The sequence below is a fragment of the Eumetopias jubatus genome, unplaced genomic scaffold (assembly GCF_037043125.1).
Source record: "Eumetopias jubatus isolate StellerSeaLion01/CBP00866 unplaced genomic scaffold, mEumJub1_p1.0 scaffold_12, whole genome shotgun sequence".
Lineage (NCBI taxonomy): Eukaryota > Metazoa > Chordata > Mammalia > Carnivora > Otariidae > Eumetopias > Eumetopias jubatus.
This window is the reverse complement of record NW_028274818.1, coordinates 11,782,573-11,804,501: the sequence shown is the minus strand read 5'-3', so window position 1 is coordinate 11,804,501 and position 21,929 is coordinate 11,782,573. Positions and strand designations below refer to the sequence as shown.

The 21,929-nt window shown below is 36.7% G+C and overlaps 1 protein-coding gene across 1 annotated transcript in view; it reads left to right on the top strand.

Annotated features, from left to right (window-relative positions):
• The window catches only part of MARK1 (microtubule affinity regulating kinase 1), a 113,030-nt gene that overhangs the window by 51,344 nt on the left and 39,757 nt on the right, over window positions 1–21,929 (top strand). Inside the window, exons 4-6 of the mRNA XM_088017247.1 lie at window positions 13,265–13,313; window positions 14,403–14,468; window positions 18,170–18,240. Of these exons, the coding sequence (XP_087873373.1) occupies window positions 13,265–13,313; window positions 14,403–14,468; window positions 18,170–18,240 (186 nt within the window). The remainder of the gene's footprint in view (window positions 1–13,264; window positions 13,314–14,402; window positions 14,469–18,169; window positions 18,241–21,929) is intronic.

Below are 21,929 nucleotides of genomic sequence, written 5' to 3'. Positions count from 1 at the left end.
ATATTTCACTTTATTGTTCTTTTCACATGTGTGGGTCATTTGAAGGAAAAGTCTTGACCAATTCTTTTGTCTAAATGATAAGAGTTAGCATTTTGTGAGCTGGGTTGTAGACTGCAAAAGTTGTCTTCGAATTAGTAATGATGAAACACCAGGAGAGCCTTTTTTTTGGAGAGTGTATATGGGGGCTGTAATTCTGCAAGGAATGATGCTGCCATACGAATAAATAAGATTATACCTATGCCCAGTCACTCAGTATTTCATTTGCCATGAAATTAGTGGTTAGCAACACACCTCTGATCTTGATTTGGCTTTGAAGGAAATATTGAAAACAGGTTATCATGAAATCATGACTATTAAAAGATGTCTGTTTAGTGTACAGTGTGAAGAATTGGTGGGAAGTATATCTTTCAAACTGAAATATGATGGATTTTGAGGGAAAAGATGTTCAAACAAGTTTCCTTTTTTTTTTTTTTTTAAAGATTTTATTTATTTATTTGACAGAGAGAGACACAGTGAGAGAGGGAACATAAGCCGGGGGGGAGTGGGAGAGGGAGAAGCAGGCTTCCCACAGAGTAGGGAGCCCAATGCAGGGCTCCATCCCAGGACCCTGGAATCATGACCTGAGCCGAAGGCAGACGCTTAACGACTGAGCCACCCGGGCGCTCCCAAACAAGTTTCCTTTAAAAGGTGATACCAATAATGTTAGTGTCTATATAGAAATATGTTGAAGATAAGATAACCAGATTTTCTGAAACAAACAAACAAACAAAAAGTTTCAAGTAGTCCACTGACCAAAAATTTGACTTTTCTAAACCTTGTTGGCCCTCTTTAGTTATTGGACAGGAGGCTCAATGACCTATCTTTGGGCATGTTTAACACACAAATGCTACATCCAAATATGAATGATAACCTTCCTGAGCAAGCATATTCAAAGAGTATATTAAGAATTCATTTGCTATTATCCTTCCAATCAAAACTTCCGGTTTTCCAACTTTTCAGTGTGATAAGATTAGCAGTCTAGACTAGAACCTGTCTGAGAGCTGTACATAATCTTCAGGGAGAAAGATCTTTGTAAAGTAATCAATCTGAATGTCACTGACACATCATCTGATTCTGGTTCCTTTCTCCAGTCTATATGATCATGACTTTAGGATTTTTTTTAATTCAGTAGAAATAAAAAATTAAAAAAAAACTTGAAATGGAAACTCATGGTTCAAGCTAAGTGCCATTGAGCCTGATGCATGTGTTCATTAATTCTTAATCTAACAAGAATTTATTGAAAGAAGGTTGTATTTCTCCATATATTTTCTTCTGTTTTTTGGCTCCTCCTTTTGTGTTTCCTTTATGTAGAGTCATTGCCTTTTCTGTTGGCTTTGATGTTAGACCCCCACAAAGCTTGGTCCTCTTTTCTTTCTGTATTCTCTTCCTGGGCTGTCTCAACTGTAGGCAGGGTCACAAATTTATGCCTTCAACTCAGGCATCCCCTAAATTTGCTTGTAATTTCTCAAAGATAGCCCAAACTTATCATATCCAAAACTGAACTCTTGATCTCTGCCCCACTTGCTCAGTACCTCGCCCACCTGGTGCTCTTCCAGCATCCTCTCTCAGTGAATGACGCTGTCCTCGAGTTGTGCAAGCCAGAAGCCCAGAACAGCCCTTGACTCCTCACTCTTCCTTATTCCCACCCTCTAGTCTATCCTTGGGTTGTGCAGATTTTGTCTTACATAGCTTTTGAGAATGTCTGCTTTTATCTTTTTCCATCATGACCACTCTAGACAAAGTTGCTGTTGTCTGTCCTGGGGACTGCCCCCTTAGCCTCCTAGCTGGCCTTTCTGCATCCACTTTGCGTCCCTTTGCACCCGTGCACACACACACACACCCACACACACAGTTTAAAAAGTCGTCAAGAATACAGAATACCCTCATTTAAACTTTGAGATGGCATTCCATTTTTGGTGGTCTGGAAATCACATTCATTAACAAGGTGTACAAGGCCCCACCTTCCTCTCCCACCTCATGGCCCACCAGCTCCCCGCAGTCTCTGCCCCGCCCCATCTACTGCTCCTCCAGCTTCATTACTGCACTCTTCACTCCAGCCACCAGGCCTTTGCAGCTCTTCACCCCACCCTCCGCCTAAGACACACCACCCCCCTTCACTTCATTCATCCGTATTCATTCATTCCTTCATTTCAGCCTTAGAGTCGTCTCCTCAGGGAAACCTTTGCTGTCCACAACGATGTTAAATCTCTCTGCCCTCCCTAAAATTAAGCGCTCATAACCAAGGATTATTCATAAAGAATTGCTTTAGTTTTTATTTGTTTTACTCTTGATAGTAGGTTTTGTTTGGGGTTTTTTTTTTTTTTTGGTTGTATTCAGTCTCTGACTCAACACCTCTATTCTAATTGCTTGGCCTTTATTGGCTATAAAGCCTATGTCTATTTCTATATTCTCAAGAAACTACATAAGATTTACTGAAGTATAGACGTGGAAGGATTTTCTCTTGGAAATGGGGTTGGCTAGAAATCTAAATCACCTTTGAGTTTTAGACTAAACCATCTGGCTGTTTTATTTTTTTTTAAGATTTATTTATTGATTGATTGATTAGAGAGAGAGAGTGTGTGTGTGAGCACTGAGCATGGAGCCTGATATGGGGCTCTATCCCAGGACCATGAGATCATGACCTGAGCCAAAACCAAGAGTTGGCCGCTTAACCAACTGCACCACCCAGGTGCCCCTCATCTGGCTATTTTAAAAGTCATTTTGTCTTTTTGTTATTTGAAGAGTCACACTCTTATTTTTTTCTAATTTGAGCAGTTTGTTGACATAGTAAACTGGCCTATTTATAATTTTTGGATGAGGACTTCAAAATGTCTTTCCCATTCTAAAAAAAAGTTGCTTTCTTATGACATTTGTTAGACTAAACTGTTTCATTTCTTTTTTTTTTTTTTTAAGAAATAAAATATCACAGATACAACTGAAGCCTTATGTGTTATTTCTGGGTTCTATTCCTGTATTTTCCTACCTGTAAATAACTACTATTCTGAATTTGATCTTTCTTAATCTCATTCAAATTTAAAACATTTTTCACATATGTGTTTCTATATGTAAAATACTACATATTATTTATTTTTAAACCTCTTATCTTTCTACAACTCGCTTTTTTCAAGTAACATTGTCCTACAGTTTTAGTCATGTTAGTCTATATAGTCTAGTGCATTTATTTTCACTACTGTTATTGCCTACCATTGTATGAGTATGCTACAGTTCACCCATTTACTTATTAATAGATATACTACAGTTTGTGTATTTTTGTTGGTGGATATGTAGATTGCTCCTGGTGTTTTGTGTTTCACTTTTTTTTCCCTAGTTAGTTAGCTTTTCATTTTTGCTGCAAATGCAGTGCTGCAGTGATCATTATTGTGTATATCTTTTTTGTGAAGATGTATAAAAGGATGTATGTCTCCAAGCAGACTTGTTAGGATGTATCTCTCCAAGTGGAATTGCTAGGTTGAAGGTCATGCATATCCTCAATTTTACTAAATAATGTCAAATTGCTCTTCAGAGTGGTTGCACCAGTTTATACTTCTGCTAACACTGTGTGAGATTTACTGCTGCTCTACATTTTTGTCTGCATCTTATATTATCGGATTTCTTAATTTTTGTCAACCTTGTGGATGCATTATGATATCTCATTTTAATTTCCATCATTTCTAACGCAAACTGTTTTCAAATTTGATCTATTTTACGTTTAATATCTTTTGTCTAAAATTACTTGATTCGCTATCTCAAGCAGTACATTTATTTAGCACCAGCTTGAGCTCGGAATTGTACAAGGCCTTGGGAAGGACTCAAGCAATATAAAATTGGTACCAGTTTATAAGAAATAAGAATCTTATAATCTTGTAATCTGTCTAAATGAAACTTGGGAAAGTGGCACAGCCTGTCATTTAAAAAGCATTTCCTTCTCTTGACTTTGCAACAAATAGTTGACTTACAAGTTATCAAGTTTGGGAAGCAGTACTAAACAACCATTTTATTTTTTTTAGTTAGAAATCATCTAATATATATTCATATACTTGTATTCAGATCTCTTTTTTTCCAACTGCCATTTCATGGGAAGAACTTGAGAAATTTGCGTAAGTTGTTATACTACTAGCAATAACTTTATAAAATATGTGGTGTGTCCATAAGATGTCTGAAGGCTGAAAAAAGAGTGAAGTGATGATCCTAGAAATTTAAAAGCTGAAAGTGTAATCTATGGGGTTCTGTTAATGTAGGCATATCATATATAAAATCCCTGAATGGACGGGCACCTCCAAGAGAGTCTGAACAAAGTCCCAGCAGTCTCCAGGAGCTGAATGTCATTTGCAGGGTCAAGCAATGCCCACACCTCTCCTTAATAGACTGGTAAACGGCTATCAAAGATACAGAGGGGATTTTTATAAAGATTACAGTGAAGGCAAAGAAGGGGGCTCCTGCCCTCACCAAACCCAAATCAGAACAAAATACTGGAAAGGCCAAGAAGGCTGTGTCGAAAGGCACAAGAATATCTGAATGTCACCCCCCCCTCCTACAAGCCCAGTTCCCCATGACCAGTGACAGCCTGGAAGAGCTCTCCCAATGGGAGCAAGCCTGACCACTCTGCCTTTGTCATGTTCCCCATGGCCACAAGTGTTTTCCATCTGCCTCAAGACCACAGAAGCAGTGAAGGGGTCCTGTGATCTTGAAGCCAAGGGCCACACAGTGAGCAGGTCTGGTGTAAGGAGGATGACGTGCATTTGACTGGCCCCTGACTATGGTGCTTTGGGTGTAAATAGAACGAGGATTGTCTAAGCCATGTCCACGTGGCTACGTCTAAATATAACAGATTTTCCCACTATCAAAAAAAGAGTAAGAATCAAAAGGAATAGAAGCGGTAGGAAGGAAGAGAACAGTTGAGAAGAGAAACGGAAAATGCTCATAAATGAGGCAAATACTGATAAACACTAATGGAGTTTGACTGACCGTGACCTTATGCCCTGACTAGAAGGATTGAATTGAAAAGTAAATATCTCTTTGTTTACTCACTTCAGTTACCTGGAACAATGCCAAGAACCAAGAAGGCAACACTCCAGGCTTCTCAACAACTAACTAGAATAGCTCTCACGAAGTCCAAACAGTAAAGGGCCTCCCTGCCTCGTAGTCAGAGAAAACCCACCTCAGGCCTTCGCGCAGCACTCATTTCTCTAATTGGACACACAAGATTCGAACAAACTCTGGCCTTGATTTCAGCCCGCAGCAAAGCTGAAACAGTAAGTTTGGAGAGTATTAGTGAATTCGGAGCATTCCTGCTAAGTTTAAGAATGCTAGAAACATCATGATGTCACAGTTTGTCACAGTTTGAAAACGAGCAAGAAAAAAATGAACTAAAAATTAGAATCCGAAACTCAAATAGTAGTGTGGGACTATTTAATATATATGTTTTCCTGGCTTGTACCTGACATAGGATACATATAGTAATTAACTTTTTTAACAATAACTGTCCATCTCAAGGTAAACTTCTTAGCATGCTCTAAATTTTCAGCTCTCCTTCTCCCCTCAACCGTCTCCACCTTTCCTAAGGAAGACAAGCACTGGGAAGATTGGCACCCTCGCTGATGAAGCTCTGCTCTGGGCTAAGAGATCACGTATATGTGGCTCACTGTCTCTCTCTCTCTCTCTCTCTCTCTCTCTCTCTCTCTCTCTCTCTCTGCTTCCTTTGACTCGGGCAGTTGATGCAGAGGCTCTGACATTAACTAGTCCCGTCCCTTTCCTGTGTGCAGCCAGCTGGAATATTGCGGTTTAGGGGAGGGCTGAGGGGAGTTGTGAAGAGGAGACATCTTAGACCTTTTACTAAAGCCATGGGCTACTCTTCAGTTGGCCCCGATTCTCTGGATTTGTAGTGCTAATGACCCAAATCTAGCTGACAGTTGAAGTGTTTCTTTGGGAAGAAGGGTGATTGGTGGGTCAGGCTACTGGCATTTCATTGTCCTAGGTCAGTGTGCCCCTTAAAACACACTAATCCTTTCTCCCAGCAGCAGCCGCTCTTCCTCTTTCCACAACCGCCTGTCAGTTTTAGTCTACACACACCCAACCCTCACAGGCCCGTTCATGCTTTTGCTTATTACGGTTCTTTCCTCGCTCCTTGTCAGTGACTGCTGAAGGAGAGGAAACTAAGGATAGAACAATATATTGAAGACATCTCTGAGATGGCTGTGTATTATTTTTTTCACTGGAATAAAACAATACTTTCTGATGAGAACTTTGGCCCTTCCTGTAACTGTTTCCCTGGTTTCACCTCCACGTGGCTGTAGAGTGGCCTTCGATTTAGGTATACTTTTGTTAGGTGCCCCAATTTTCAGAAGATAATTTTTTTAAGGATTTTATTTATTTATTTGAGAGAGAGACAAGAAAGAGAGAGCAGGAGCGGGGGGGGGGGGCAGAGGGAGAAGGAGACTCCCCGCTGAGCAGGGAGCCCAACGTGGGACTCAATCCCAGGACCCTAAGATTGTGACCTGAGCCGAAGGCAGATGCTTAGCCCACTGAGCCACCCAGGCGCCCTCAGAAGATAATTTTAATCCTATCTCTAGCTCATCTCTGTTCTTGGTAGAACAGAATTGCTGAATTCTAAGTTCCAGTCAGGGACTGCATTCATGAATTCATTACCACTCAAAAACCCAGCTTATGAAATAAACAACAAAAACCAGTATTTATGGAGAATTGCTTGAAGAATATGCAGCTAATCTTTTCCTTTAGATTACTGATTCTCAAACATGGAGCTGCCAGGGAGACATCAGTATCTTTTCATTAGTTATATGTCTCAACCAGTTTGCTTCCAAAACTACCAAATTTGCCAATAATTGCATAAAAATTAATGAGAATAAACTCAAGATTACCCATATGACAATATTGTCTCCAGTCTTGCAATCTGATGAGTTTTCTTGAGGCAGAAGAGAAGGAAGAGGAGCTAGAACTAGAGCCGTTGTGGCCTGTCCATGCCACACTTCTTGGACTACCTTCTGGAAGTACCTGTGCCAGTGAGGAAATATGTGGGAGCCCCTCTTCCACTGCAGTGAGGAGCTGTTAACTGAAGAAGTATGCTAGTGGGAGGAATTATTAAAAATGATATGGACATTTAACATTTAAATTGAACAACATACACAGCCATTGACCAGTCTTTCACGTAAGGCCAAGGTTCCCCGCCCCCCCCCCCGCCCCCGCCAGTTTAGGTCTGTTGATTGGCATTCAGCTTCGTTTATCTTGCACATATGTCACCCATAAACTCACATTTGCTTCTATTTCCAGTTTTTTTTTTTAATAAAGGGGGAATTTAAAGACACCCAGGAACGATCTGAGAGCAGACCCCTAGATTTTATTTTCATCTTTGACATTTATCTTGCCCGTACTTAAGTGGACAGCAGCTTTTATCTAGTATTTACAGATTATTCAATTTGGCTTGTTTTGTTAAACAACAGACTAATTCGTTGGTTTAAGTAATATTTAATTGCATTGGACAGACTTTAAGGCAACCACTAATGATCCCCACTTCTGGTGTTCATATCTTTGTATAATCCCTTTCCCTTGAATGTGAGCAGGACCTCTGACTTGTTTCTAACCAATACAATATGGAAAATGTGATGGGATTTCATTCCACGATTACATTGTATTAGATAGGACTGTCTTGCTAACCAACTTGCCCTGGAGATTATCCTTGCTGGCTTGATAAAGTAAATGGCCATGTTGGAGAAGCCCGCTTGGCAAGGGCAAGGGAGCAGTCTCTAAGAGCTCAGGGTGGCCTCCACTCAAGAACCAGCAAGAAGCCAGAGTCCTCAGTCCTATCGCTGCAGCCTGGGTTAGCTTGGAAATGGATTCTTCCCCATTCAGGCCCTGAGATGAGAGAGCAACACCTTGACAGAGCTGGAAGACCCAATGAAGCCCTGCCCAGAATACACATACCCAGAAACTATGAGATGATACATGTGTGTTGTTATTAATAGCCAAGGTGTGGTAATTTCTTATTCAGCAATAGAAAGCTAATATATTAGTTAAATTATCTGTTTGCAGTAACATCTAATAGCTGACAAATAGCTTTGGGGCCTAGCTAGCCTTTGGTAAGCATGCTGTTCAGCTTTGGGAGTGCAAAGGTACAGGGAGCACCATGGACTGTGAGCATGGAGGGTGCTCAAGCGTTACATGGTAGGTTGCAGAGGGCATGTAGAGTAACGGTTGAGTAAGTGGAGCCCAGTTACAAGCTTCTCTACTGCAGTGCTTGTGAGTTGTGATTTTATAGTCAAATACAACGACTTAACAGAGAACATCTTAATAAGAAAGCAAGACCAAATGAAGCAAACAGAGGTCATTTATTTATGTGTTAGCGTAGGAGAGCCAGATTGGTATGGGGGACTTTTCTATTAGAAATACACAATAGCGATAATACTGATGAATCCAGGTGACAGTTACAGTAATGCTGCTCCTATTAATAACAAGTCTAGCCACTTTTAAAATCTGTATAATATAGCAAAACCAAAATAGAGACTATTTGTGTTTATTCCTTATAATACACTCTTTGGGTGTGGGGTGGACGTTCAGAGCGAAAAAATCAGTATTTAAAAAATATAAAGTTCAATATCTAAAAATATATACACCTTAGTTACAAATAAGTGTTTTTCCTTATAAAATGATTTTTTTTAATGTTTAGGTGGTTTATTTTATTATTAAATGCTTATAAAATGACTTCATGAAAGCCATGAGAAAATAAGAGGCTGCCATAGTATTTGACTTGTTTTTCTGGGGGGAAAGAGACTCTTTGGTTACAGTAAAACCCAGGATCGTCAGATTTGTAAGTTGTGATTTTATATGTGAATTTTATCTACTCATGTGTGAACTTTATCTGCTGATGTGCTGTAGTAAGGAAAAAAAAGGTTGAAACCAGAATTATAAATTTTCTGAGTGCTGCCACTGCTATCAGCCAAGGGAGTCCCTGGGCAAAGGTGACCTGATGATAGGCCCCCTTACTTGCTCTTTCTCAGGGAGGTGAGGGTCTTATTTGGAGGAGGGTTAATCAGGTGAGCAGAGAGAGGAGGCCTGGGTGGTGTCAGAAGCTAAGGTAGAAACCCTGAGTGTGTGCTGAGGGGACTGCCCACCCAGAACACGGGAGATCCCGCAGAGCTCCACCCCTCCTGTCAGTCCTCTGAAGTCCTGGTGGGGGAGATAGTCACCTGGATTCCAGGACCCTGTGGGCACACTTCCCTCTGCTGACCTGAGGCCACCCTACTCAGACCAAGGCCCTCCACCTCCCTGAGACCCACAAGGAAGAAGTGAGGGAGTGTGACTTCTGGTTCCCTCTGCCTAGGGCCTCCAGGGTTACTCATATGAATGACCCGTTCTCTGATGTTGCAGAGGAATCTACAAGGTATATGATGAATAATCCATGTTTGCTACTATCTGCAGCCATCTGGTATTGTTGGAGATTGGAACAGGCCCAAAAATTGGCTTGAAAAGACTCAGAAAAGCAAACAACTGATTAAAAACTGGTCAAATGATCTGAATAGACATCTCATCAAAGAAAATCTGTAGGTGGCAAATAAGCCTATGGAAAGATGGTCAGCACCATCTGTTATTAGGAGTTGCAGATTGAAACAACAATGAAATACCACTATGTACCTATTAGAATGTAAAAATCCAAAACACTAACAAACACCAAACACTGCTAAGGAGGTGGAGCAGCAAGGTCTCTCATTGCTGGTGGGAACACAAAATGGTAGCCCACTTGGAAGACAGTTGGTAGTTTCTTACAAAACTCAACATACCATATAATCCAGCAGTCATCCTCCTTGGTATTCACCCAAATGAGTTGAAAACTTATGTCCACACAAAAGCCTACACACAGTTTATAGCAGCTTTATTCACAGTTGTCAAAACTTGGAAGTAATAAAGATGTTCTTCAATAGGTGAATGGATAAATAAACTGGTACATTGATATAATGAAATGTTATTCGGTGCTAAAAAGAAATACTCTATCAAGTCATATAAAGACATGGAAGAACCTTAAACGTATATTACTAAGTGAAAGAAGTCAATCTGGAAAGGCCACATACTATATGATTCCAACCATATGATCTTCTCAAGAAGCAAAAGTATGGAGAAAGTAAAAAGATTAGTGGTTGCCAGGGATTTATGGAGAGGGAAGGATAAATAGGTGAAGCACAGGGGATATTTAGGGCAGTGAAACTATTCTGTGTGATACTGTAATGGTAGATATTTGCCATTATACATTTGTCAAAACCCACAGAATTTACAGCACCAAGAATGAACGCTAATGTAAACTATAGACTTTGGGTGATAATGTATCAGTATAGATTCATAGATTGTAACAAATGTACCACTGTGGTGTGGGATGTTGATGGTTGGGGAGGTTGTGCATGTGTGGGGACAGAGGGTGCATGCTAACTCTATACTTTCTGCTCAATTTTATTGTGAACCTAAAACTGCCCTAAAAATAAATACCTGTATTTTAGGTATAATATAAATATACATGTACACACACACACACACACACACACACACACACACACACTCACACTCCTTATGCTATATTCCTCACCTCCTCCTGGTCCGTGTACCTGAGTGAGGCAGTTTGGTCAATGGACACCTCTCTGAGACAGGTATTCAGTCTTGACAAGAGCCTGGTGGCAAATTAATAGCTGCTTTTTAAAACCCCTTAGCCGTTTTAGGGAGGGAATGAATCCAAAACCCTATGGGACCTCCCTCTGAGTAGAGATTGTTTCCCTTTGTCAGAAGCTCCAGTCAGCAAAACCATTAGTAACAGAGACTTATAGCTCAAAGGGATCATTAGGGCTGTGGAGCCCAAAGATGGAAAAGACCAAGCAGTGTAGGCACTCAATATTTCTTGAGTTCTAGGCCTTCAAGTACAGAATTGGGGGTGGAGGGCAAATTGAGCAAGACCTAAGAAAGTTGAAGGTGTATATACACCACTATCAAAAAATTAAGCCTCTAGGTATTTAAGGAAACACGTCAAGAATATTCATTATAACACTGATTGCAATAGTGAAAGTATATAAATAAGCATTCTCAATAGAACAGTGTATGAACTGGCTTCTTGTAATGGAAAACAGCAATTAAAGTAAATGGACCAGATCTATACACAAACAGGGATAGAACAAAGAAACATTATGTTGAAGAAAAAATAAATTTAGAGAAATAATTTCAGTATGACTCCATTTATATGAAGTTTGAAACACAAAAAAGTAATACTGCTATTTATATATACACATATAGAAAATTATAAAAGTATATAGCTTGTTATATACCAGCTTTAGGGCATTGGTTATATCTAGGGTGGGAAAGAGGAAAAAGAGGTGGGGATGAGTCTCTAGCTATGACTATAATGATTAATGTCTTAACAATATTAAATAAAATTATTTAATATTCATGGGGCGCCTGGGCGGCTCAGTCGGTTGGTCATCCAACTCTTGATATTGGCTCAGGGCATGAGCTCAGGGTTGTGAGACTGAGCCCTGCATCAGGCTCTGTGCTCAGTGTGGAGTCTGCCTGAGATTCTTTCCCCTTCCTCCCTCTATTCCTCCCCCTGTTTGCGTGCACTCTCTCTATATATATATATAATAAATAAAATCTTTAAATGTAAAAAATTTTTAAATTTTAAAAAATAATTTTTCTTAAAAATAAAATCTTATGAAAATATGGCAGAATATTAGCATAAGTTTATTTAATCTTGATGGTAGATACAGAGTTAGGTGCTATATTTATTTCTGTACTTTTTAACAAATTTGAAATATTTCATAATTCAAAAAGTGAATGAAGAACATTCATTCCAGGCAGAAGGGGAAAGCTTGTACAAAGACTGACTAGAGAGAGGTCTTAGCAAGTTCAACTGAGAAGGGTGCTGGTTGGCTTGAGTGAAATCCATCCAGGAGACATCCATCTAGATGTTATCTAGAGTGTCATGAGATAAGCATGATCTTGGTAAGCAAGGTAAGCAAGATCTTGATTTTTCAAGGCCTGGTAGCCCATGTTGAAGATTATGAATTTTGTGCTAATGGCACTGGAAAACCACCAGTGGATCTGAAATAGTGTAGTGCTGTGTGGATAATGGACTGGAGGATGGGAGTACAGAAAAGGGAATGCTGAATGGATGTACAGAGACCTGTGGAATCCAGTGTTGCCAGTGGGGATGGTTAGAATTGACAGATGTGAGATGAATTTTGGAGGTCGAGTCAACAGGTCTTGGTGATGGATCTGATGTGGAGATTTGGCGAAGGCATGTAGTTAAGGATGACTCCAACGTTTCTATAATAGCTGCGGGATGGATATAGAGACCTGGGAAAAGGCAGGCAAAGGTCAAATTTAGTGTGAGAAATCAAGTCTTGGGTTTGAATTCCTGTGAAAATATTGAGTAGATACTTGGATATAAAGGTTAGAATAAGAAGAATGCTCTGGATGAGAGATTTAAATTTAGGAGACATCAGCAAATTGACATTTGAAGCCATGATCCCAGCAAGAGTGAACTAGGTGCTTGATTGTGAACTTAACATGTACTCAAAGACAACATAGAAAAGAAAAAAAAAAAAATGCCAGGTCAGACTTGTAAAAAATGGGCCCAATACTGTAAAATAAAAGGAAAGGAATTTTTCACATTTGTGTTTCAAAAAAGTGACTTATTTTCAGTATGTTTTGGTTTTATATAAAGTAAATTATTTTTATTGTCCTTTACTACTATTATGCAAATTTCTGTAAAATGCTACCGAAAATAGTTTTGTTTCCTTTTCAAATTTTATTTAATGTAGGTTTACATCATTTAATCTTTCACAAAGTGTCTGTTCAACCAGTAGAGATGACTAAAGAATCAGGACCTCCCCTCCTTGCCCCCAAGGAATGTTGGTTTTGGATAAAAATCATGTGAAGGATCATTTAGTTTCATTTCCACAGTATTTTTCTTCCCAGTAATGAAGAATAGTCAAATAAAAATGTAAGTTTTATTATATATGGTGTACATACACACACACATACACACACGGAACCATCTGAATTCATCTTGTTAAAATTGTCCTGGAAATCAAGTGTCAGCAAAGTCAGAGTTGAACCTGAGGAACAAATCTCTTGTTTCTTTCTTAGCTCATTACCAGGATCTCCTAGTGTCTTGTAAGAAGATGAATTTCTTCAAGTGAATTATTTTAACAGAAATATGTCTACCTGTTTTCTTTAACAGTTGTTTCGAGAAGTACGAATAATGAAGATATTGAATCATCCTAATATAGGTATGAAATTTACATATACAATTAATGATGAAGTATATTCTTTAATTTGAAACTATTTGAAAAGTTAGAATTTTAAGGATGTTCTTTTATAAAAAGAGTGATAACCTGAGAAAGTGATACTTTGGTAAAAATAGATTATAAAGAAGTTAATTGAAGGCTGCAGATGGCTATTTTCTACTGCTTTGCTGTTTTAGGCTGTCTACTAAAATAATATATATGACTTGAAGTTAATGCATACGAATATTTTTTGTATCTCCTTACTAAATTGTTCTAGAGATTGCATGCCATTTGAGATATTTATAAGAAATTAATTCCAGATAATTTGATAATATGCATTTGGATTTGACCATAGTTTATAGGCAAAATCACTAATTTGAATTTTTAAGAAAATGGAATTTATTTCAGTTTTAGTTAATTTATTCCCAGAAGTTCTGGTTTTTCCCTACATTTACAAATAAATATATTGAGTACATACGAAGTCATTGGATTATAAGAAGCAAAAAGTAATTTTTCTTTTAATCTGCTCATTTTCTTAACACTTGTTTCTTTCACACTTAAAAATCTTATGCTTATTAGAGATGTTAATGTGATTATTTGTGATGCATAATTTCAACTATGTAAGTCTGACAACTTCGTGGTTTTTTAACCAGAAACTTTATAACACCACATATTATGGAATTTTTTTGTTTCTTTACCAAAGGTTGTTTAACATTTTATGACAGGCTCATTATATAATATAGTCTCCTTTTAAGCTTTAGTTAAAATTTTGTTAAGCTGAGCTCGTTTTATTATTTTAAGCTTTTCCTTTTTTTTATATTATTCTCATTAGAAAAAGTAATGGTTTTTTTAATCCCAGAAAGTTAACTCTTTTGACCCAGCAGTTGGTTCCAAATCACTTTGTGGTAAGTAGTTTTCTTCCATAGTAGTAATAACCCTTGAGAGAATTTTTTAGTTTAATTATAATTAATAATTTTCAGTAAATATTCAAGTTTTCCCCTGGCTTAGGGAAAATTTATACTTAAATTTTCTTAAAGCAGATCCAATATGTGCTAACAATTACAGAATTATATCTCTAATTTCTTTTTTCAGTAAAATTGTTTGAAGTTATTGAAACAGAGAAGACCCTCTATTTAGTCATGGAGTACGCGAGTGGGGGTAAGGATGAGAGGGATGGAAGAGTTATCTTTGATGAGACATACAGAATTATCAACACCCGAAGTTTCACTGTAACACTTATGTCTTCCCTGTGATTAAGTGATATATCTTAAGTAAAATTCAGTGTTTACTTTCAGGCTATTGATCCTACATTTAAAAGTCAGATTTTTGACTAAGTTAAAAGTTGCATAGGGACATTTTTCTAAACTCTAAATTTGCATTGTTATCTATGAATGTTTTGATTCTCTTATCTAAGTATTATTGTGATTAGAAGTGCTTGGCTATAAGGAAATCTCAAATTCACAATGTATTTAATAAAGTTTATAGTAAAAGCATATTCTAGACCAGATGTTTATTTCATTGACTGTTTATATATGACAGATTCTCAATATGCATGCATTTTCAGGATAATCCATAGAATGTTTCAATTTAAACAAGTATTGATTTATACATGTTATAAGTTAGAAGACTGGGTTGACAGAGAAATAAGATGTATTTGTAGAATATAATACGTACTTTTGACTGCATAATGTCAAAAGTAGGAGTGATTTTTAAACACTGGTATATAATAGAAAATCATTTTCATCTTCTGCACTTTCCATCAAACGAGAGGTACATCAGCTCAAAATCACTGTTGTGTTAGGCATAGGACTTTCTTAGAAACACATTTAAAATTTTTTGGAGATAAATCATTTAATAAGTAAAAAAAGAATGCTTGAAGGTTTTAAGCAACTGAAGAATTAAGAAGTTAAGCAATTAAAAAGGAGGGAGGGCAGCTGCAATTATTTAAACCACTTTAATTAACTTTTTTGCTAATCAGTAGAAAACCTTAGGGTTGAATTTAGTGTTGAGTCCTTTTAGCTAATAAAAGTGTATAGATTTTTATGGTAATTCAGATTTTATGTAACTTCGATAAAGAGGATTTATTTTAGTCTGTTGTACCTAAACTATGTATTTTTATAGTGTTTCTTAGGTTTCTAAAAATGTTTACTACAAATATCACATATATTTTAATAGCTTTTTCTGTTTTTAATGCAGATTGAAAGTTTTAGTAGGTTTGGTTTTTTGCAAAGCCTTTTCTCATCCTGAAGGTATTTTGATGTAGGTTTTTTGACTTAACCTGAAAACCTATGTCATCAAGGTTTATTATTACAGGATTTTTAAAAAATATTAATACAGCCATGTGAATTTGCATAAAACATCGGTCTGTAATAAAATTAGTGAACCTACAGTTACCACATAATGAACTATTTCTCTATTTTTCTATCCTTTAGTTAGATTTATATAATAGTTTGTCAGCGTGGGAACCCTGGGAGTTATTTTTAGTTCAGTTAGACTCTTTTTTTCCCTTTTACTGATCTAAAGTCTAGAGAAAAGGGCTAGACATGCTTTGATATGAGAAATTACAGACTTCTAAAAATCGGTGGGCACTTCTGTTTTTATGAAGGTCCATCACAAGGCTGTGTTAATATTAATATGTATGCTGTTTAACGATAAATGGTAAGTACAGTCAACTCTCTATTGGTGCTAATGAAGGGGAGCAATGGCTGAAGAAACAGAGAGCACATGGGGTCATCACTGCTCTCCTTCAGTAGCATAGTTAGGAGGGGTACTGGGTGCAGTCTACAGGGGTGTATACTGGAATTCAGCCCAAACCAGGTGCTCTCTCATTTGATTCTAACACCTAGTGATAAATTTTCTTTGAGTCTTGCTCATCAGTGATCCTTTAACAAAACCATCATGGTTCTGTGGTGGCAAATTTAAAATCATTTCCTTGCCTTTTTAATCTGTAAATAGCAAAGTAACTTTAAAATCAACACTTAATATTTTTCCTCTGAAATTTCTAGACATTTTAGGATTGACTCTGACATGGACAAAGAGTTGAGTCAAACAGCTGCCTCTTTGTCAAGAGTATTTAGATCGTTTGACTCTGGTTCACTACGGGGCAAAAGATCTTTGGTGATTAGGTAGGCAGGGAACTCCTTTATGATTCTGAACCACATTTAATCCAAAAGAGTCTATTAAAAGTAGGTGTTGGGGCTGCTCTGGAATGGTGTGTTGATTTCTTCTTTCATTCATGCAAACAATATAAATGTTTCTATGTACCAGATGTTGTTCTGGGTGCTGGGAACACATGGGTAAGCAAAGACAAAGTCCTTGCCCTCAAGAAGATTACATTCTTTTGGGGAAGCAAATCATAAATAATGTATAATAAGTGAAAGACTAAGTCTTGGAAACATCTGGGGTGTGGACATTCGAGGCAGAACTTAAGAGCAGTCCATATTTTTGAACTATTGCATATATCTTTCCCAGCCTAAACTCACATATCTGGAATTAACTACTGTGATGGGTCGACTAGAGCATCCATTCATTTCTGTTTTCATCATCCCATTCAATCATTTAAGTATCTTGATATCATATGTTGTCTGACATTGTAGATGTATTAGTTTCATCTGATGTACATCATTACATATTTGGTTTTTAATGTTTTACTTACATATTTATAGGATTGATATTGAATATATATATATAATTTTCTGTATACTTAGATACAAATACATAATTTATTGAGTGCTTACTATATGCCAGTCACTGTGCTTAAGCACATGCATTACTTCATTTAATCCTTACAACAGCCATGTGAGATAGGCACTGGATAGAAACTTGGTCTTAATAAAGTTAAGAAATCTTCCTAATGTCTCCCAGTAGCTACTTGGGGCTAAACCAGGATTCATATCAAAATCGGCCTGATTCTAAAGCCTGAGTTTTTAACCACTTTGCTGTATTTTACAAGAACTCTTTAAGCCATTTTGTGAGTTTTTAATATGCATGTATATCTATATGGTGTAAATTATAAGGACGTAAAAAATAAATTTCTCCTTTACACTGAGATATTTTATTTTTAATATTGTAACTAAATATTGGTTTTTTTACTAGTATTGACCAGAGAAAAATGAAAAAACTTCCAGACATGTAAAGTAATGGATCTAATAGGAACTTTCTATAGTTTCTAGTTTAAATTATTTCAGCAAGTATGTATTGTCTATCCACTTTGTGTTCTGTCATGGGGATAGGGCAGATACGATAATTGAAGCTCATTTGTAGTAATGGGAGAGGCACACAGGATGCGTTAATTCTGTATAAGTACTTAAGTACCAAAATAGATGAAATGAGTATAGTGAGAATAGCATAGGCAGAGTATAGGAAGGAAGTGGCTGAAATCACTGTGAATGGAAGTAGTGAGAAAAAATTTGATCAAGACTCCATGACAGTAGAATTTAAGAGAGAGAGATCCAACGTAATATGACTTTTGTTACTTTGTTTGACGTGTAGTTCTAAATACAAAGCCAAATGTACTTTTTGATTGCTCGCACGGTGGCTTCCCTTTATTAGAATGGATAATAAAGAGTTGACTGTATTATTGTGTAATACTTGAAAGCAGAAAGCAAATTTTCTTGGTTATGTTTTTATGACTTATTTTTTAAGAGTTTTGCTAAATCATAAGCTGCTACAGATACTCAATTCTATGTGTAGTTTTTCCCTTTTTTCTCTTCATGTAATAGTTTGTGATTTATGTAAAACTACCAGAAAATTGTGGGCCAAAAGCTTCTCTAAAAACAAGGCAAAAACTTGACACTGCTTATATTGTTAACTGAAAAATCTATGTATATTTTACTGCCTGCTTTACCTTTCTGATTCAGGTGAAGTATTTGATTACTTAGTTGCCCATGGAAGAATGAAAGAAAAAGAGGCCCGTGCAAAATTTAGGCAGGTATGGAAAGTAGTTTTTTAACTTTGTTTTGCTAATGCTTTTAGTGATATACAATGGACAGTATCACAAACTGGACTTCAGAGTACATGGTATTTTAAAAAGAAAAATTCCTGCTTTCTTACACGTTTTAAGAATGGGAAACTGAAAAAGAAATTTGTTCTTCCTGAATTTAAATTAAGATAGTTGCATATGGTTATTTTTAGATGATCATAAATAGTGAAATGTTTTTAGGTGAGTCTCATTAGTTCATTGATAGCTTTGGAAATACAGACTAGATTAAGAAAGAAAAGAAATACTTAATCCTTTACCCAATAATTATTATCAAGTATTATTAGATTTATGTATTCAGTATATATGCGTAGTGCTTAAAGACATTGTATTTTCTTTAGTCATTAAAGATGTCTTGGTATTAGAACTCATATCTTTGTAGATTTAAAGATTGTGGTCAGTTTTATTTAGTCAAGCAGGCAAGAAGCCTTACAAATCTGGTAGAAGATTATGGTAAGATGTGTATATTTCCAGTTCAAATTGAACATGACTTGTTATAGACAGTATAAAATAAGAAAAAGTAATTTAAGTTCCTCTAGGATTTTACTTCTAATTTTTAGGAATGAAATGATTAAAATTAACATACTTTACAATTTACTATAGAAATGACAAATAATGAATTGTAAATTGTTCGTGAAATTTCAGCAGGCAACTTGCTATAGCCCAAAGTTCACCTTAGTGAATTTAAAATATTTCATTTAAAAATAGCTCAGTACTTCTGTAAGCATGGGTACTGATTCTCTAGTTAAAGGGGCCCTGTGATCAATAAGTTTGGGAAACACTGAATATGGATATAGGCTTACATGTATATTAACATGTAAACAATTAGAAAAAGTTGAAAGTTCTGGAGGAGGGGGGAAAAATCTGTTTCACCTTTTTTTAACATAGTATTCTCCAAATTGGTCACGAAGTGAATTTGTTTGATAAAACTCTGTTGTTGATATCTCACAGAGTTATGACTTTTTGGGACATAACTTGTGAAATGCTTTATACCAAAGATAGGCATAGCCCTTTGATTCAGGATAGCTTCCTAGAAATATTCATCCTAAAATAGCTGAAATCTGAAGACAACTGGTAATGAGGACAGGACCTTGAAGACCTGAGTGGGGCTCAGCCACTTACTGTTCAGTCCTCTCTGGTCCCCGGATGGAGGCTCACCTTGAGCGAGGCCCTGGTCATCACCTTCAGTGTCATCGTTCTCTCAGTATCAGTCACGCAGTCATAGTTAGTAGCCGACCACGAAAATTACACTGGACGTTAAATATTTCCACTGGGATCTTAATATATATTGTATAGACTGCTACTGTAGTTCTTTTTAGTCACCTGGCTGTATTTATTTACTGAAATCATACTGTGTGGAAATAACTGTGTTGGGTACTCTGTGGAATTGGAGAAGAGACAGTGCCTGCTATTACAGAGAACTTGCCCATCTTTCCCGATGGCTGGAACACAGACATTTTCATAAAGACCCAAATAATTACGAACTGGCTCTTTTTAAAAATAAAGTCTGAATTATTTTTTGAAATACTCTTCATGTTGCAGAGGTTGAGTGTCAAATGCTATTTAAGATGTAATATAATACGAAATATTTTCTTTATAATTATTTATTATAAATATTAAATGTATTTACTATCTGTATGTCTTCCTTCGGAATTAAAAAGGTAACTAACTCATCTTTTTAAAAACCAGGGATACAGACATACACAATTTAGTAGTCATTTGACAAAGGGTTATATTTGTTTTTAAATTTGCTTTTGTGAGGTGCCTGTTTTTCTTTATAAATTTAAGATGATAAATGTACACTTTTATTTTTTGCTCTGTATCACTAAGTTATTTTTTAATTTTAACACCTTAGGAATGTACTGTGTTAGCAAGTATATACACATATATGTCCTTTACTTTATTATTGGATACAGCCAGAGACAATTCAAGAGCACTTCAGTAGCCATGGACCATGCAGTGCCTCTGCATTCCTGAAGTTTTAAGGACCTGAAAGAAAATTACAGTATTGATTCAACTCTTCCAGTATCAAGGCTACTACTTAAAGCTTGGAATTCCTGACTCAATTATAAATTAATTGCAAAGCAACCCAACATTTGTGCCTCATGGCAAAACACAGGTCTGAATTTAGGGTCAGTGCAGGGCTGATTGTAAATCATGTTTTCACGATCCATAAAAGACAATCATAAGGAAGTTCCTACATCCTACTTAAATGAGGTACAGAATGTTTTGGGATGGGAGGATCTGGCCATAGAATAATGCAGTAAAATTTAGGCTTGTGCATGGGGATTCTTGCAGTGACTCAAACAGAAGACAGAAATTGTACCCTGCTGGATAAGTTTAGTAATATTATAAGCCACCACATTAACTGACAGAAGTCAGAGATCATAGAGTTTGGGGAGAAAAATACAGAGCATTCTCTTAATTATCTTTCCATTCTTAAGGTTTTAAGGCTCAGGAGATTTTTATTCCGGAAACATCTGTAGAACTGCTTTCATGGAGACCATTCTGTCTAATATTGAGATGCATGTTTGATAACCAAACCATTTATCTATAACATGCCTTCTTCACTGTTACAAAGTGACTTGAAAACAACTATTACTAAAAATAACCTTGTAGGATATTCATTAAGATGTATTAATATTTACATGTAAGTGTGTATATCTCTTGGCAAATAAATGTGTTAAAGGAAATTGGATATTAGAATTTTAAAGCATATTACATAAGAAGACTAATACTTACAAATATTCGTTATAAGATTCTGCTGTTTGGGGGGATTTGCACTTCAAATTGATCATAATCATTCACAATTGCTCTGCTTAAAAACATCTAGTGGTTCTGTAGTACCTGCTTAGTTTGGAATTCAGAGACTTACCAACCTATTAACGTTTACTCCCACTATTACCATTTTCCCACCTACTTTTCAAATACCTTGTGTTGCCTCAACCTCAGTGCATTTCACCACCTTACCCCTCCCTCCCTATCACCAGATCGCCACATCTTGAAATGTTACTGTCATTTGGGATGGCTTAGATCAAATATCCCGTACTCCAGACAGCATTTCTAACTGAAATTGTTCTTTATTTGATATGATTTCCCTCACTTCTTTGTACCTCTGCTTCTATGATTCTGCCTTGTACTCTGGTTGCTCATATACATGTTCTGTACATGTTTTCTCCTAATCAGACTTTCAGCTCCTAAGGGCAGGGTCCGTGTAGTGTTCATTTTGTGTTCCCCTAGCGACCAGCACATTTTCTTGCACATAGCAGGTACTCAATAAACTGACTTTTGAATCTAAATGAACTTAATTGAATTACATATTACTCATTGTGTGTTGATTTTGTTTTGAATTCATGTTTCTGTCTGAACCATTTTAATATATGTTAAAATAATGTACTGAGCTATCAATCTCACTTCTACTTTGAAGGTTTTTTTTTTTAACCCATATTTCTATTAGCATGGCCATACTTCACATCATCCTTAGACTTTTAAAAATCTCATTTCTATCACCATGTGTAAATGCCTAACCAATTTTCAGCATTCATGTTGTATTTCCATTTAACTGAATCCATAGGATTGAATGTTCTGCTGTGCATTAAAATGGCCGTCCTCCTGTAAATCAGCTATAACTACATGTACAA